We start from the raw sequence: 18,081 nt of genomic DNA, 5'->3' as shown, positions 1-18,081 counted from the left end.
ACGTGTCTCTCTAGGGAAATAACCTGGAGAAAATCTACCAAAATGAGTGCCCCTTTTAAAGGCATTACTTAGATGGCTATTAAACAGCCTCCACCCGGTCCTTACGACGCGACGGAGAAGAATGCAAAGCATGCTGGGGGCTCGGCTGACCACCATAGACACGTGGAGCTAGAAAGCCCTCCATATGGTATGGGTAGCGATAGAGAAAAGGATAAGAATCGGATAGAGAAAGGCCGATTGAGAAACTCCGCGGGCATAATAGATTGTTTGTAAACATGCACGTGTCGTGCAGTTTCAGAGTTTCCCCTATTATTACTGCAATTTGCAGGTTCTTGGGGGAATTTTTTTTGCATCTTTGAAAAATATGATAGTAGTAAGTATTAACCTTTTAGCCACTGCCAAATTTAAAGTGGATGTGGCAAAACTGGACACCTTTATTTGGGAGTAAATCTGCTGAGCTGTGGGAGTGTGTAGGGATGAATATCTACCAAACCTATTTTGTTCTTACTACTCCTTGTATAAGTCAGTGAAGAAACACTGATGCGTTTTCTACTAATCCATGAAGAAAGGGAGCCAATGGCTAGTAGATTATTTAAGATGACTCCTTGGCATTTTAAAGTTTGCCCATTAATGCGGCTTGACTTCCTTTTAAAACTCCAGCCCAGCCTTTTTCTCTTGAAGCAAATGCCTTTCGAGCAGCTGATTTCAGCAGCTGGGAAATCAGCTGGAGAAAGTGTCACGTGACCTCAAGTAAACAAGAACAGAGGATCGTTCTGCCTTTGCCGAGCAACTGAGAGAAAGCTTTCTCAAGCTGCTTTTAGCCCCTTCCCCAGTTTATAACCCAGAGGAAGAGGTGATCCTCCTAAAATAGAAAGAGACTACAGCTGCCAAGAGGGTAGGGCTGCATCGCCTTTTGTTTTCTGAATATAATCCTTGGTCAAACTGGTTTGATTTTCTTTGTTTGCTGTCAAGTCACAGATTACTTATGGCAACCCCCGTAGGATTTTCAAGGCAATAAATGTTCAAAGGTGCTTTGACACTGCCTGCTTCTGCTTTTTGGTATTCCTTGGGGGCTCCCAGTGCTCTCATTCAAATGCTAGCTAGGGCTATCCGTGCTTAGCTTCTGAGATCTGTTGCGATCAAGCTATCCTGAAGCTACTCAAGTCAGAGCTGCAAATGATTAAGGGCTGCAAACCCAAGCTTCCTTGTAAGAAAAAAGGTTCTGTGAGCGTAGCATGAACTATGTAAGTATACAAGCAATTGCCTTGCTAAGCAGCTTAATTTAAAACATGTAGGTACAGAGATCATGACAAAGGAAGATTCAAGGGTTGTTGTATGTTAACTTCTATTGTACAGAGAGGTTATAAGCAAGCAGATTTTTTTGCTGTCTGGACCCTCTAGGGCTGACTTTGGTGTGGTCTATGTCTATTTTTTATAAAAACTATCACCACTGTTTACTGATGTGTTTTCAATTTAGAAAGTGAGACTTGAAGCTTGGGATGTTGTACTAATTGATTTAAGCAGACTTGAGCACTTATTTTTGCTTCAGAATGCAGGAAATCTCTTGCTGGATCATATTTAAGATTCTACTGCAGCATACACACAACACAACACAAGCCTTTATTGGCATATAAAACGGGACAAAGTTTTAAAACAAAACAAGGTTAAGAAATACAGTTAAAATTGCTAAAATTAGCTTTAAAAGGGGCTTGGACAGATTTATGGAGGAGAAGTCGATTTATGGCTACCAATCTTGATCCTCTTTGATCTGAGATTGCAAATGCCTTAACAGTTCAGATTAACAGAACCCAGCAATACAGAAATCATTACTTTTTTCCACATCCTACATATGTGAACTCAAAAGGCACCTGGTGGGCCACCGAGAGTAGCAGAAGGCTGGACTAGATGGACTCTTTCTGGTGCAGTCAGCTGGCTTGTTCTTATGTTCTTATGTTCACTTAATTAGCTTTAAAAGGGGGCTTGGACAGATTTATGGAGGAAGAGTCGATTTATGGCTACCAATCTTGATCCTCTTTGATCTGAGATTGCAAATGCCTTAACAGTTCAGGTGCTCGGGAGCAACAGCCACAGAAGGCCATTGCTTTCACATCCTACATGTGAACTCCCAAAGGCACCTGGTGGGCCACTGCGAGTAGCAGAGAGCTGGACTAGATGGACTCTGGTCTGATCCAGCTGGCTTGTTCTTATGTTCTTATGTTCTTAAAATTACTAATTTCCAGTATAAAATTTGCAACGTTTTCACAAAAGAGCACATCAGAGCTGTTCAGGAGATTGGGTATCTTATAACTTGCACTCATTGCCACTGGAGAACATTTCAAGAAAAAATGGAGATTCATGGTATTTCATGCGTATCTTATTGTATTTAGGGCATAGAAACCAAAGAATGGTCAAAGTGTTTCAACCGTAGTCTATCACGCATGAGACAAACTCTCTTTTTAGAGCGTTCCATATTCTTAAATCTTCCCTCCAGCAAGAGCTGATGGCAGCACATTACATCTTGCAGTAGCCAGGCTCTCCTCTGGAGTGGGATTTATCAGCAGATCGAAGATATGCTGCCATAATTCCACGCTTGCATGGGATTAATAATGTAGTCGGAGAACAGGCTTGTCTTTGGCAGCACGAGTCAAATTCTATGAAAATCAAGGATCCAAGAGCCTATTCTTAACTAGTCTGGAAGGCTTCCACCTTTGTGAGGCATAAGGAGGGATTCCAGGGGGAAACCAATAGCTTCAACCTTTCCTACAAAGATCAAAGTATATACCATCTCTGGAAATAAAGTTGATCCTGATAACAGAGAGGGAATATAGCTATTGGATAGCATACTAGAAAAATGTATATATGCAGCCAATATTTTACATGGCCCTTATCCATGCCAAGGTTTCTAGAGTTGTTTGGCCCATCTCAATGCACAACGCAGCATAAGGCACACATCTAGGGAGCCCCATTAGTTTCCAAAGGAATTTGGAATGTAATAAATTAAATGATTTATTTATTGCCGAAATCCAAATGGGGGAACCGTACAGTAGCAAGGAGCCAATCCTAGCCTCAAAAACCTTCAAAGCCGTACTGCAGCATACAAGAATCCCAGTCACCGGATACTAGATGATCCACTGATTATTAGCAAATTGCTAATGAGCCATGATCTACCTTTTACTCAGCTACTGTAGATCCACCAGCCCCCTTTTTTTGGCCCAGACATTATGGCACCTATAGGTCATTTACCCTTCTCTGTAGAATGCAATCCTTCTAGGATTGTTGAAAAGTCAGTGCTGAATTTCTCAATATTTGACATGCCCAGCTCAAATGTTCTGGAAAAAATTCCCTTATTGAATGTCAATACAGGGCATTTTAATAAAGGTAATTAAATAGGTCTATATTATGATGCAGTGGTTCAAAAAGGTGATTTAATGAAGGAATGGGACTATACACCACACAGTATCTTGCTTTCACTCCACTGTTATCTACTTATACAGTTCCAGTTTTTGGCTTTTTTAACACCTTATGTTTAATACATATGCACTGATTTCAGATTTCTGCAGTCCTGGTTCTATTGCTTAACCTATCAGATGTCTTGTATTGATTGCACAGAATTACACTGTGTCATCCACCATAAGTTTCAATGAGAAAGATGAACTGTTATTTATTATATGGTACTGAAAAGTGCTATCAAGTTTCAGGAGACTTATGGCAACCCCACAGGGTTTTCATGGCAAGAACTGAACATTATAATCATACTGCTGTTAAAAAGCTCAGGAACCCTACAAAAATGGGAGGGGGCAGGAAGAGCATTTTTTGCCAGCCTCCAATATGCCTGAATGCAATAAGTCAGTTACTGTGTAATTGGATGTAGATATAATAGATTGTCTATGTAGCACCAGGAGATTGGGTTTCCTGTACTTTGACTCTCTGTTTCCTTCTCACCCAGCCAAAGTCCTTCCTGTTTTGCAGGCTCAGCTTTTGCTTCTTAGGGAAAGTCCTGTTGCAGCAACATTTCTCCGGTTTAATCAGAAGACTAAGAACCTCATAGTGGTCATCTGGCTTCCTAACTGAAATTTTGATCAACATTTCGCTGTGTCTCTTCCTGTTGCTTACATGGATCCTCCTGGATGGCTGTCAATCTTCCTCCTCCATAGTCTGTTTGCCACTGCTCAGCTATGTGGTAAGTCCTCTTTGTTTATTATCTTTCGAGTGCTACCTGCTTGACATATATTCATATGGTGTGCAATTAAGATAACGGAATGAACTACTGCAAGGTTGGATGGCGACCTCTTGTTTAGACAACTTTATACAGGAATCAGACAAATTTGTGGAGAAGGAATGGTTTATCAACAGCTATTGGACAAGATAATTAAAAGAAACTCCCATACTCAAAGTTATTCTACCAGATGTCCAGGACAGAAAAGTCAAAGCTATTGCCTTCATGGCCAACTTGTGAGCTTCCAGAGGCATCTTAGATGGAGGCAGAACATTCAGTAAATGGACCTTTGGTCTTATCCAGCAGCATCATTTGTGCATTCAGAGGTGTTCTAGGCACGTGGTGTAACTATGTAATAATAAACTGTCAACTCAAAGAGGAGAAACTTTCTTTTTTTTGACTGCGTGATGCATGCAAAGAGGAACAGGTAACAATGAGGCCTAACCACTCCAGCAGTTGCTGCTCATTTTCTTACCACAGAGAAGAGGCTAATGATTATTCCCTAAAACCTTTGCGATTTAGGGACTGGATTAATGGGGAAACTCCAGCTATCCCTACAATTGAAGAATGGTGGGTGAAAGTATTAGAGTTGGCAGAAATGGCCAAATTAGCTTTGTTACTCAAAGAAAAGAATTTAATTAAGCTTGTGGACACTTGGACATTTGTATTTGGACAAAATAGAAAAAATAAATGGATGATTAGTAGTTGGATGATTAGTGGTTTTGGAGGTTAAAGAGGGGACAAATGCGCCAGCATGAGACTATGCAACCCCCACCCTGATGTGTTAATATTCAGTGCAGAAGAAATTGAGAGTCCTTATGGAATATGGTACCTTATACTTTGGTGGATTGTTTTTTGAGTAATTCTGGTGATGTAGACTTCTAAGTATTAATAAAAAAGTTAATGAGATCTGTGGACTGGATAATAGGCGTTATAAAACTGTTGTACTTGCCTCCTTCATTCTGAGTTTGTGTTCTTCTCCTGTGCAAGAAATCCCCAGGGGCAGCACTCCTCACATCGAGTCTTTGAACAAGGAGCTACTGAAACAAACTGAGGATGTGTCAAAACGGCCAAACCCCAGCATCTACCTGGGCCTTCGTCTTTCTGATTACCACATAGAAAAGAGGGAGAACCAGTACCTCCAGCGACTGAAGGATGTTTTCCAGCCCAGTTCCAGCAGGCATGCCCACCAGAATCAAAATTTTGTTCATGCAGAGGAAGGTCAAGGGCATCAATAATAAAGCAAAATCTCTAGAGAATTTTGAGGCATGGAAGAAAAGATACTTGGAGGCAGAGAGGGCTGAATTTTGCTGCATGATTTCCAGTGTTCTTTATTGGTTCTAACCCTTGTAATCGAGAGAATAGAATAGAATAGAATAGAATCTTTATTGGCCAAGTGTGATTGGACACACAAGGAATTTGTCTCCGGTGCATATGCTCTCAGTGTACATAAAAGAAAATACATTTGTCAAGAATCATAAGGTACAGCACTTAATGATTGTCATATAGGTCTAGTAAGCAATCAGGAAACAATCAATAGTAATAAAAGCATAAAATGTAAATCATGTAAAATAAAATGAAAATGTCAGCACAGAGCTATAGTCCTTACAGTCATAATTGGGAGGAGATGGGTAATAGGAATGATGAAAAAAAAAAGTAGTGCAGTAATTATAATAATATATATAATAAATAGTTTGACATTATCGAGGGAATTATTTGTTTAACAGAGTGATGGCATTCGGGAAAAAACTGTTCTTATGTCTAGTTGTCTTGGTGTGCAGTGCTCTGTAGCGACGTTTAGAGGGTAAGAGTTGAAACAGTTTATGTCCAGGATGCGAGGGGTCAGTAAATATTTTCACTTTAATATATATAATATATACCTGCTTAATATATACCTGCTTTATATTATTTTGCAGATAAAAAGTAAAATTATTCTACAAGATTGTTTAATTTTTTTTCCACACCACCAGTGTTGAATTGTGGTTTGAGTCCTGGGCTAAGATTTGAACCCCAGTTCAACTCTCCACTCTATCATGGAAACATGATGGATGATCTTGGACTAGTTGCTCTCTCTCAACCAAACCTACCTCACATGGTTGTTGTAAGGATAACATGGAGAGGGAAAGAAGAATGTTGTAAGATATTTTGGCTCCCCACTGCAGAGAAAAACAGGGTATAAATATCCAAATAAGTCATATCCTGCTCCCAGGAGTTTACAGTGTATATTTTGTTAGCGAGGGAGACTTGGGTTGCCAACAGGCCAGTAGAAAAAAAATGTATTTTAATAGAGGCTTTTTGTGTGTGGAAATGAACACTTGAAGCTGTTCATGCCATGGAAGTAAAGTTCACCATCTGGTATTTGCTGCAAATTGAACTAATATTAAAAGGACAACTAGAGGGACCGGTTTTGAAGCTGAGAACCCCACGGGAGATATGGAGCAGAGGAAGTGGGGGGAAAGGATGCATAAAAGTCTTTGCTGAAAGTACTTGAATGAGATGTTGATTAATTAGTAGCCACAGAGCTGGTGAATTGTGCCTAGAAAAGGTTAACCATGTGATTATTTGTCTCCCTTGGTCCAGCATTCCAGCTCCACCCAATAGTCAGGAACTGCCCAATACAGGCCAGCTGGCTCTCTACCTCTTATCTCTACGGGCTGCATGCCAGGATATGGAGACACCCTTGCAGCAGCAGCTAGTGACCCAGCTTAAGTTACACCTGCACAGAGAAAAGGAATCTATAGGTAAGATCCTAGACTGGCAATGGTGATTCTGGCAGGGAAGATGCCCTTTTCCTATAACACATACACCAACAGCCCACTGTTGAGAGGAGGTTTTGTGCCAATTGCTTCAGCCTTTGGAATTAAGGCAGGTGGCTGTGACAAGCAGCTTTTCAAGGCCATCTCCCCTCTCAGCAGGCTGTTCTTTCACTATTGTTTAAGCGTAACAATTAAAGTCTTGATTTGAGTGACATTGAGGGTTGATCCACCTATTTTGTCTGTCCTTCTGATCTTGTGACCTTTAAATTCTATTATTTGACAAGCACATTTGTTTTATGTCTATGAGAGACAGAGAGAGATGCCATAGTTGTCAGGCAGCCCAATCCAGAGCTGAAGCGGCGGGGGGAGGGGCGCATATTGGCTTTTCGAACCGGCGCAGGGCTGTGCTGGTACATTTGTCCAACCTGCTGGTGTAAGTGGCGCCTCTGCCAGCAGGGAGATCAACCATGGAGGCAGGCACCTGATCTGGAAGAGTGTGCTGCCCACAGCTTAAAGGTGGCCGCTGGAACAGCTGGGGGTGGTGTAGGAATGTTCCTGAGGGCAAAGCTTCCAATAGGCTTTTGGTCCAAGAATGCTCCTGGCACAGGCCAATAACTTAAGCCAATACAACAAGTGGCATAAGTAATTATTTCCTATGGAGTGTCCCAGGCAGCTACCAGGGTATTTTGCCTTCTACTAGCTATGCCACCCAGAGCTCCATTGGAGGCAGTGCGGCACTGCCTTTGTGGTGCCATCTCTGGCTGCTACAGAGCACCCTCCCCATCTGGATTGCGCTGTAAATCTCCAGTTTGAAAGCAGATGGGAAAACAATATCCATGTAGAGAAAGCTGTAGCGTTTATCTGTCTTGTTATGTGGTCTGATAGGTGGCAGCTGTCCAGGGTCTTGGGGCAGAACTAAATATGACATTTGGCTGTGTGTACAGTGTCCATGTATAGGGTTCAATCCACAACAGGGCACATACTGCTCCCTGGGACTGTTTTGGCTCAGGAAAATGGTGCAGGGGAAAGGCTGAAGCCCCCGCATCCCTGGTGCCATGGTGCTGATCTGAACCAGGTCTTGACCACACTTGAAAATTTTGTTGCCAGACAGCAGTGTTTGGTTGCAATACAATACAAGTCTGGTTGGGGGACCCTAAGTCCTGACTTGTACTACATGGCATGTCTATTTCAACCTTCAAGCAGAGAAAAGTCCTTCTCAATATCTGCTTGCTGAGATCTTTTAACTGGATGTGCCAAGATTTGCATCTGGCTCTTCTATGTGCAAGGCAGGTACACAGCCATAAAGCCATTCATTCGCTGTATAAACTATGTGGTCTTGCTATATTAATATTGGATTATAGTTGTAGTAGACCCATGTAAGAGAAGAGATTCTGGAGATCTTTATAAAGAGCCTGTGAGGTAAAGGACTTATGTCTTGGTCTCTGTTCCTAAATAGTCCTCAAGAGCAGTGGGAGGCCTCTCACTAACTACTACCAGTACGGCTTAGGGGTTTTGGCCTTGTGTGTCCACAACAAGAAGGTTGATGTGCATGTGATCAACAAACTCTTGGCTGCAGAGAAGCATGGCAGATTTGAGCGCGGAAGCCAGCTGTTTGTTGGTAAGAGCCAGCCTTGCTAGTAAGTCCACAAAAGTTACTAGTCTGTGGTGATTTTTATTAGCTCATGCATTCAAATGTACATAAGCTGCTTGTTCTCATCCTGTCAGGGGCAGACTAGGACCCTATTGTTTCCCATTCACGTCATGTGACAACCCTTCCAGTCTGCTGAGTCATGGGGCTGCTGAGGGAACGGTTGAGGGGAGGCAGCCACTTTGGCCCCACCCCTGCCACCTGGCAAAGATGGCAACCTGTTCAAGTGATGAGACCATGGCCCTGTGGGATCTGTCTCAGTTCTGTAGGGCCCGTAAGATGGAGTTATTCTGCCTGGCCTATGGCTAAGGGCAGGGATGGTGTCTATCTTACCTGGCCTCCCTCCCCCTTTCCTCCCCCCTTTTGTGTGTGTGACTGACTGGTCAGGCTAGAGGTATCATCCCATACATCACTCAGCCTCCATTGTCCTGCTCTTCTTCACCCAGATACAGAGGCTGTGTCTGGCTTAGCCTTTGTCTGCTTGAAACGAGCCACCTTCTATGTGCCTGAGCTGGTGGCAGAGCTCAGCCAAGCAGTCATAAGAGTGAAGAAGAAGATCTTGCAGGCTCAGACTCCTGATGGGACTTTTGGGAACATCTACAGCACCCCTCTGGCAATGCAGGTAAGGAGAACTATACCTGTGCAGTGGGGTATCTTGTTGTGTGCATAAGAGAGGCTCAAGAACTGATTACAAATTAGTCCTTGACCTTTGTAGTAAAAGCTATGACTCTTGCATGCCTATTCTCTGAGCATCCTCGCATTTTTAAAGCCATTCCATGGAGGTTGCTAAAAAGCATAAGGACATAAGAAAGAGCCTGCTGGATCAGACCAGAGTCCATCTAGTCCAGCACTCTGCTACACGCAGTGGCCCACCAGGTACCTTTGGGAGCTCACATGCAGGAAGTGAAGGCAATGGGCTGCTGCTGCTGCTGCTCCTGAGCACCTGGTCTGCTAAGGCATTTGCAACCTCAGATCAAGGAGGATCAAGATCAAGCACTTGGTCAAACCGCACTTGCTATCCACTGGTTCTAGAAGTAATTGTAGTTTTTTAAAAAAACAGTATTTTAAAAAACCTAAATCTATGGATTTTGTTGCTTAAAAGGCAACCAACTATTCTAACTAACTTAACATTGGAGCCCTCTTTTAATTAGGCAGCAAATAAATGGAGAGACACATGAACAGCCACTGGCTGCTGTTTTTAAAAATAAAAAAGCCACCAGTCTTCCTGAAGCATGGGTAGCAGTGAAGGGTAAGAGTGACAACCAAGCCAGCATTTCATTTGCTAAGGTACACATCTGTCATTTCAATAATAAATCTGGGAGAAAGCCGATATTATGCCCCACAACTGAGAATTGTTCTATAAGATTGCTTGGTTGCTCTATTCAGCTTTGGAAGCCTCCCATCAGTAGACTAAAAGGAGGGCTCCTTGTTTACAGTCTGTTTCATCCATTTGATCTCTTTTTGATGTAGTTTCTTATTGCGGCGGGGGTGAGGAACAAGGAACCGGAGTGCTCCAATGGTACAGCTGCTCTGCTTGAGAGACTGGAGAGAGGCAGCTTCCAAAACCCCCTTGTTGGCTCCCAGTTGCTGCCTGTGCTACATGGGAAGAGCTACGTGGACATCGCCAGCATGGAGTGTCAAGCCGAGGAAGGTAGAGTGGAGGAAGCAAGTGAGAATTTGTGAAGTGGAGATTATCCCTGGCCGGTCAGCCCCCTCAGGTTAACTTGCTGTCTGTGGAATGTTCCATTGTTGAACTGCTTTTAGTTAACAAATTTCTTCTAATGTTCACATGGTGCCTACCTTTCCGTAACTTAAGCCTATTAGATGTAGAGTTACCCTCCGGAGCAACAGAGAACAACTCTTTTCCCCTTCTGTGTGATAGTTTTGGAGGTATTGTGGTCTCTTTAAACCACTAAGATAGAAAAAGCAGCTGCAGCTGCAGCGAATCACATAGGAAATAGATATATAGAACCACATGCAATACTTGAATGACATCCATTAAGAGAATAACAAGATTTAGAATGACAAGGATAATGGCAAATACGGAGCACTGAAGAAGGCATCGAAAAGCTCTAGTTACGCGACTAGCTTCTGCTTGCTGAACTTTTTGCTTGCTGATGCTTGCTGAACTTTTTGCTTGCTGAATTTTTCTCCGCATTGCAACAAGGCTCCTTTAAATGGACTCCAGAAGGAGATCACGTAAGATTTCAGCCACGTATCCAGAATAACAACCATACTCTTTGAAGCGAATAAAAGAACTTTGTAAAATGTCCAGTGATAACATCCTATGACTATGGTTTTGGGTACAAATATATGAAGGAGCAGGACTATCGTTGGACTGTTTTGAGTGGTGCACTAAACTGGAGAGTGAACTGTTTCATGCATCGCTGCGTGAAGAAAATCCCCTCGCGCTCCCTTCCAAGGAAGTCCACTTGGAATAGAAATACAAATAAGCATTGTTGCACTTGTATTTTATGTATGATTAGAAATATAAGAGGGTAATACATTGAATGCCACTTTAGCAGCATACGTGTGTCTTGTATAATTTTTCCGGTCCGTTTTTTGACACGCTCTTTGAGACGCACGTTTCCATTCATAAATTTCTAGGTATTTGAAGAACACAGTCATATCTTTCCTCCGTCTTCGCTTTGACAGGCTAAGCACACCCAGTTCCTTCAGCCTTTCCTCATAGGGCTTGTTTTCCAGATCCTCGGCCTGGAAAAAGAATTCTGCGAAGAAAGGTTGAAGGAACTGGATGTGCTAATCTGGAGAGGACTGAGGGAAGATATGATTCTTCAAATGCTGAAAGGGCTGTTTCAAGGAAGAGAAATAAACAAATGTGTTTGTAAATAAGCATTTGTCAAGAAAAATGCAGATTCAGGGACAAAGTGCTGAAAAGGGACAATGTGTTGTGGTATATATCACCCTTCCATGATGGTGTCGTCCTCAGGGCTAAGGTGTTAGCCATGGCAAAGGCTCTGTTATCTGTGCAAAATACTTAGACCAATCTAGCTGAAAAGGAGGACAGTTTTGATTGTGTTTGCTGACATATAATTAATTGGGCTCCAGAAAACATGTCTCTTGAATATGCATTATAGGCTGGCACAGCAGCATAGTTTTTCAGTTCTCAAAAGTTTTTGTGTTCTCAAAAAACTGCATTTCCAAACATGCTTGCCTGATGTAGAAAATAGACACCTTGCCCCTTTCAAACCAAATGGGATCTGCACGTATCAGAAGAACTCTGTGTTACACACTTTCTCAGTATACCGAGTAAGAGGGCCAAAATCTTAACCACAGAAAAGGGTTTTGTGCTCCCCCAAAGGTTAAAAGAAGATACCCTTTTAGAGACATGAACCTGGAATTGAATGAAATAGCTGGGAAAAGCAACATAACAAAGTTGCCACCAAGAGTGGTTTGATTGCTGATTCTCAACTTTTGCCTCCTCAGACAATCTGGTATTGGGCACTTCTGCTCCTCAGCCTGGGGCGACCTCCCAGGCTTCAAAGATCACGGTCCACCTAACTGTGAAACGCCCACCACGCCGTCCGCCATTGTACAATGAATTCATCAGAGTCCCAGCTGGCTCCTCCTTGCTAGATGTGCTGAAAGTTGCTGAGAAGCGGAGCGGCAAGCCCTTTTTGTGAGACACTCTTCTTCTGTTGGGGAATTAAAGGGACTGGTATACCAAACAACACAGGATGGGAGGGAGCTGGGAACTTCAACTTGCTCAAGTTCGTGTACCTGTGTTTGCTTGTGTTCATCCTTTGCTTTCCCCCCTCCCTGCTTCCCAGAACTGTCCTTGCCGTGTTTGGATCCATTATGCGACCTTTCCGTGAGATGTGTGTTACAAGTTCCCCACAGGTTTCCAGGCACATGGGGGAGACTGGTTCAGACCAGGATTGTGATACACGAGAACAAGGGGCTCGTGCCATTTTCCTGACCTGGAACAGCCCATTCAGTGCTCCATGTGTACAAATGGGAGTGATGCCAGTTTCCCCAGTGGGACTCATAGCAGCTGCCTGGGGCTGTTTCAAGTTGGAAGGACAATGTAAGGGAGGGTGGGGAGAGGCATAAATACCCTTTCTCCACTTGTCCACGGTGACAGTACAAATCAGGCCCCAGCATGCCTGGAAATTGAATTGCCAACAAGGAATTTCCAACTCACATCTGATTGAACATTCTTGTGGTGGACCCAGGCACAGCTCAACGACTACATAATGATTAATTAGCCCCCGGTGGGCAATTTCCCCTGGAAAGGGAAGGAACAGCAGAGTTGGCAACCTCTAGGCGGTGGCTGGAGATTTCCAGGAATTACAGTTGATTTCCAGAATACATAGTTTTTTATTTATTCAAAACATTTGTTCCATTTCTCCGGGAGAAAATAGCTGCTTTGGAAGGCGGACTGTATGGCATTATAACCTACTGAGGTCTCTCTCTTTTCTAAAACCCACCTTCCCAGGTTCCAGCTCTGAAAATTTTGCCTCCTTTCCATCTCTAAGGACAATATCTGTTCTTTATTTCTGTTGCTTGGTGCAGCCAGGTGGCTGCAAGAGGAGGTGCAGCTCAGCAAATTGTGATTTGTTGGGATGCCTGCATTCACAAGATAGAAATGGGAGTAATAAGCTCAGCTGCAAATGGTAGTTTTAAATTTACCTTGGGTGCCAACCAACAAACTTCAGTTTGTTTTTGAGGTTTCTGACCTGCTTGCAGTTGGGCAACACAGTTAACTGGGCTTGGATCAAATTATAGTTTATAAACTATGAATTATTGTGAAGTCTAAAATAGAGTCTGTGAGGATGATTTCTATTCTGTCCTGCAAATGCAGGGAGGAAAATTTTCAGAAATGAGTGCTGCTTTTATAAAGTAATTCAGTAATTTTCCTTGCACTCCATTTCAGAGTAATACAGCCTTAAGTCGATAACTCAACACTAGCATTGATTTCTGTATTGATTTTGTCCTTCCAGAACATCACTGGAGTGATGTGACCCCATTTTGTGGATCCTATCTCCCTCTAGTCGTGAGGATGGGGAGTGGCCTTACAAGTGGAGTAGCCTTGGGCCTATCTTCATCTAAATTTGGCACTGACTGCTGCTGTGTGGGGGTGTAATGTGAAGCTGTCTATTAGTATCAACATCATCCCTTTTGGGAAGGCTAATCAGGCCTAGGAATATCTCAGAAGCTGTTAAAGCTATATCGTCATTTTAGTTGCCAGGATTTTTCTACCAGAAAAGGTGGACAATCCCATCACAGGGTGGTTCTTCTACAGAATAATGACAATGACCTGAAGCATTGGATTCTTTTCATTGTTGTTATTAAAAATAAATAAAAACAGACAGCAAGTTTAAAAAACAAGCATGGATAGAAACTATAGTCGTATCTTCGTCAACCTCTGCAAAACAGTCCTTTTTCTAAGCAGAATTTGTTATGGCTTCCATACTGGCAGAATGGTTTTGAACCACAAAGTCAGTTTTCACAAAGGGGCCTGCTGACTCTACACATTACACAGATTACTGTTCCTCAATAACACAGGCATAGTTCACCAAGCTGAAGGCAGCTTATATCTGTACAGAGGCGTAGCAAGGGGGGAAAGCGCCAGGTTCACTGGTGCATCCTCCGCCCCGGAACGCCCCACCACGCCCTGGCCATGCCCCCACAGGGACGCGTGCCCGATACATCATGCCCCCTCCCAGTCCCCTTGGAGCTACGCCTCTGTATCTGTACCACTAGAGGTTCAGAGACACTGTAGGATGTTTGTAGCCATTATGTAGTGGGGTTGTACCCACAAGATGTTTACTAATGCCATTTGAAAGATCAGTTTTTCTTTGGAAGAGAGGACAGCACTGGAAACTTGGGGTGTATCTACACTACACATTTAAGCTGGTTTAAGTCATTTTCACTCCTCAGTTCTTGGGAACTGCAGTTCTGCCGGGGGATCAGCAGAGGACAGTGGATCTTTAATACAGTTCTCAGCACACTTGCCCAAGTGTGATTTCCAGGATTCTTTGCAGAAGCTATGATAAAATAGAAATTAGTTCGTCGGGTAGATCAGACTTTGAGCCATAAGGTTTTCTGATAAGCTTGCTTCCATTGCATTAGGTGGGTATGACTGTCCCATCTCTCTTGAACAAACAGTGGCCACCCGGCCTAGATCTTCCTGTCTTGATTTCTCTTTTGCTGAACAGGTTTGAGACTCAGGAGACCCTCTCTGGTCCGATGCTCACTTCAGTGATGGGGGTGAAGGCGGGTCAAGGAGAGCGCAAGTACTGGAAAATTATCCGGTTCCCACACACCACTGTGGAGCAGGGTGAGCATTAGAAGCACAAGGCCAAGGATTTGTGCGATTCCTTGAGGAATGGCCCTCTGATCGTGACATCTGATACGGCTGCTGTTTGTTTTGTTTCACCCATGATGTTTTTGGTAACCAAAACCTGAATAGTGTTAATTAACATGGGATGTACTCCACCACGAAGTTCTCCTTCACAGGGCGCTATGAAATGATGGCTCTCATGTAAGAGAACTTCCTGGTGATGTATGTATGTTTAAACAGGTTTAACTTATTATTTTTACATATTTGCATTTTTATGATTTAGGAAAGCTGTAGCGACCTGTTGAGAATTACTCAAGTAAAGCCGTCGTTCCTGGCTCTGATGTGTTATGCTACAGTTGTGGAAATAGCATTGTGGCCCACCACCCATTTGTTTTCAGCTTTGGATTTCATTCATGTCCAGCACTTTTGTGAGGGTAGCTTCAGCAGGCACAAGCAGCACTGGACAAGTGACAGAGGAGTGCTTATTCAGTGTCCCTTGTCTAACTTCTGCCAACATCACCCAGACGCTTAATTTTGTAGGCATAAGTGTAAGAAATTTGCTTTGAAAACAAAACAAAAACGAATTTTGCTGGAGGCTGAGTTCTGTCTCTTATTGCATTCTGTTCTCCTACAGAAAGCGCTGGAAAAGTAATACAGTGCCTCCCTCCCCTCACAGCCTTGTGCTTTGCTCTTATACTTGCAGGTATTGCTGATTACATCCCACAAGATGAAGAATCCATTATCTTAAAATTCACGCCTTGGTAACCCCCCCCCCCCCAATTCCAATGGCATCTTCTCAGCTGGCAGCACCACCTCTGCCCCACCCACAGGGATACAAGTTACTCTGCCGTTGAAGAGAGTTTTCTGCCTCATCTCTGAGGCTCCTAAGCTTTTCTCTCACTTGCTTGGACACTGATCACCATGCACTTAGAAAGATGTTCCTTCTGTGGACACTTAATTCCGATGCCACTGATTGCTGAGACCATGATTGCAGTGAAATTAAACAAGAAGCGGATTGATGGCATCTACACCCCGGCTTTGCAGTTCTTAATTTTGCAGTAAAACACTACCACTGCCCCCACCCTCATCTGGAGTTGCGTGCACAATCTGAAAGTGTACCCCTGGTTCTCTCACAGTGTTGAAGAAGATGGTGAGGTATACCTCATGAGGTAGTGCAGAAGATCCTGAGAATTGTGCTTCCTAAGCTCACGCTGATTTGTGATTGATGCTAAAGTAATGCTTTCTGAAGAAGAAGAGTAGAAGAATTTGAATTTATACCCAACTTTTCTCTCCTGTAAAGAGACTCAAGGCGGCTTACAAACTCCTTCCCTTCCTCTCCCCACGACAGGCACCTTGTGAAGCCAGTGGAGCTGAGAGAGTTCCAAAGAACTGTGACCAGCCCAAGATCATCCAGCAGGAATGAAAAAGTGTGGAAACATATCTGGTTCACCAGATAAAAGTCTGCCTCATGAGGAGGAGTGGGGAGTCAAACCCAGTTCTCTAGATTAGAGTCCACCACTCTTAAGTGCTATACTGCACAGGCTCTCGACCTCTGGGCTTGGCTTAAGTGCCTCTTTTTTAAAAAAATCATAAACTATGACTATCAAAGCCTGAGATTGCCAAAATAAAATAATGAGATTTTAAAGTCTAGCAATAAATGTGTGCTTCTTTTCCCCCTTTTCTTCTTCTGGATTTTGTATCCCTTTGAAGACTGCAAGCGTCATTAGAAGAGGCAGACTACCGGTTGGTCTGATGCTTCTAATTACTCTAGTTTTTAGAAGGGGTTATGCAGCAACAAAGCTTTAGGTCATGGGGTAGATGCTGAGCAGCTGCTGCAGTATGCGTGTGTATATAGATTTAATTCATGTATGTGAATAGACACACTTGAGAAAGGGAGCTTTACTCCACAGAACCAGATGTGCTTATCTGTCATTCACCATAACAGGAGGGTGAGGGAAGGAAATAGAAGAGGAGGAGTTTGGAATTATATCCCGCCTTTCCTGTAAGGAGACTCAAGGTGGCTTACAAACTCCTTTCCCCACAACAGACACCTTGTGAGGTAGGTGGAACTGAGAGAAGTCCTGTGAAGAGAGAAGAACTGTGACTAGCCCAAGGTCACCCAGTGGGAATGTAGGAGTACAGAAACACATCTGGTTCACCAGATGAGCCTCTGCCACTCAAGTGGTGAAGCGGGGAATCAAACTGTGTTCTCCAGATTAGAATCCACCTGCTCTTAACCACACCACCACACTGGCTCTCAAGTTATGAATGCATGGAACTGCTCCAAAGAAAAATCCAAAGCCATAGGAAGAGCCCTTCTGGAGCAGACCAGTAGCCTGTCTAACCCAGCATCTTGTTTCATATAGTGGCGAATAGGTTACCCTCGAAGGCCAAAAAAACTAATAGAGGTTTCCCAGATGCTACCTCCTAGCACCAGGGTTTACAGGTTTATTACCTTAGAAGGAGGTTACAAAAGGGGTATTGCACTTTTGGATTGTCTTTATTGTAAGCTGCCTTGAGTTGTCAAGATATGGCAGGATATAAATGTAAACAATAAATAAATAAAAGCCATGCAGTACCCTTTTAAAAGTTTTGGTCTGTGGATATATAAAAGAGTTACTGCCCTGCTGCAGGTGTTCAAAGTGGTTTACAGTCCAAATATATCTTAATAGTTAAAGCAACTGCAAATTGAACAGTGCACTATTATAAGTAGCCGGAAATGTTGGGGAAAGGCCTTTGCTATGTCTGTCTGGTGGGCTGAATTAATAGGCTCATGTCATGAAGTAGCGCAGGTACATGGGTGACCTTCAGCCTCCTGTCTCTTTGTGTTTTGTGCTTCCAAACAGGTGAGACGATTGGGCTCCATACCTTTCCCAACATGTTCACCTGTGCTGATTTCTGCAGATCTAACTGCTGTTAAAGACACAGGAGCAGGGCTCCATTCGTTTTCCCCCATCCTTGGTCTGTTGGCAGTCCTAGGGGGGGAAATCAGGGAGATGTTCCGGATGCGCTATTCCACCTGCAGAAAAACACAGCTGAATTTCTGCAGGTGGAGCTGCGCATCCGGTACTTGGAGGAAAGTAACAGTCGTGCTGGCCTCCTGTCCACACCGGGGAAGCCTTGTAAGCGGCGCTCAGGCCTAGCTGCGTCACGG

General features: G+C 43.4%; 1 protein-coding gene across 5 annotated transcripts; it reads left to right on the top strand.

Moving 5' to 3' along the window:
- The first annotated feature begins 109 nt into the window (after positions 1-109).
- Positions 110-16,292, top strand: TCN2 (transcobalamin 2). 5 transcript variants are annotated; one of them, XM_048514144.1, is made up of 10 exons: positions 110-187; positions 3,970-4,180; positions 5,207-5,396; positions 6,797-6,957; positions 8,429-8,590; positions 9,067-9,242; positions 10,091-10,271; positions 12,068-12,260; positions 14,803-14,924; positions 15,631-16,292. In XM_048514144.1, the coding sequence occupies exons 2-10, from the start codon at positions 4,114-4,116 to the stop codon at positions 15,690-15,692; spliced, it is 1,314 nt and encodes a 437-aa protein (XP_048370101.1). In that variant the 5' UTR covers positions 110-187; positions 3,970-4,113; the 3' UTR covers positions 15,693-16,292. The 5 variants fall into 5 exon arrangements, with proteins under 5 accessions (XP_048370101.1, XP_048370102.1, XP_048370099.1 ...); XM_048514145.1 differs by having other exon boundaries at positions 168-187; positions 3,947-4,180; XM_048514142.1 differs by lacking the exon at positions 110-187 and adding an exon at positions 200-373.
- The last annotated feature ends 1,789 nt before the right edge of the window (positions 16,293-18,081 follow it).

This window comes from Sphaerodactylus townsendi, linkage group LG13 (genome assembly GCF_021028975.2).
Source record: "Sphaerodactylus townsendi isolate TG3544 linkage group LG13, MPM_Stown_v2.3, whole genome shotgun sequence".
NCBI lineage: Eukaryota > Metazoa > Chordata > Lepidosauria > Squamata > Sphaerodactylidae > Sphaerodactylus > Sphaerodactylus townsendi.
The sequence above is the reverse complement of the archived record's forward strand: the minus strand, read 5'-3'. Positions and strand labels throughout refer to the sequence as shown.

Bases quoted from the DNA above. Each gene is read 5' to 3' on its own strand.
- TCN2 (XM_048514144.1), top strand. From the start codon at position 4,114: ATGGATCCTCCTGGATGGCTGTCAATCTTCCTCCTCCATAGTCTGTTT. The intron at 6,958-8,428 runs GTAAGATCCTAG...GTTCCTAAATAG, and splicing joins CAGAGAAAAGGAATCTATAG to TCCTCAAGAGCAGTGGGAGG. The intron at 12,261-14,802 runs GTGAGACACTCT...TTTGCTGAACAG, and splicing joins CGGAGCGGCAAGCCCTTTTT to GTTTGAGACTCAGGAGACCC.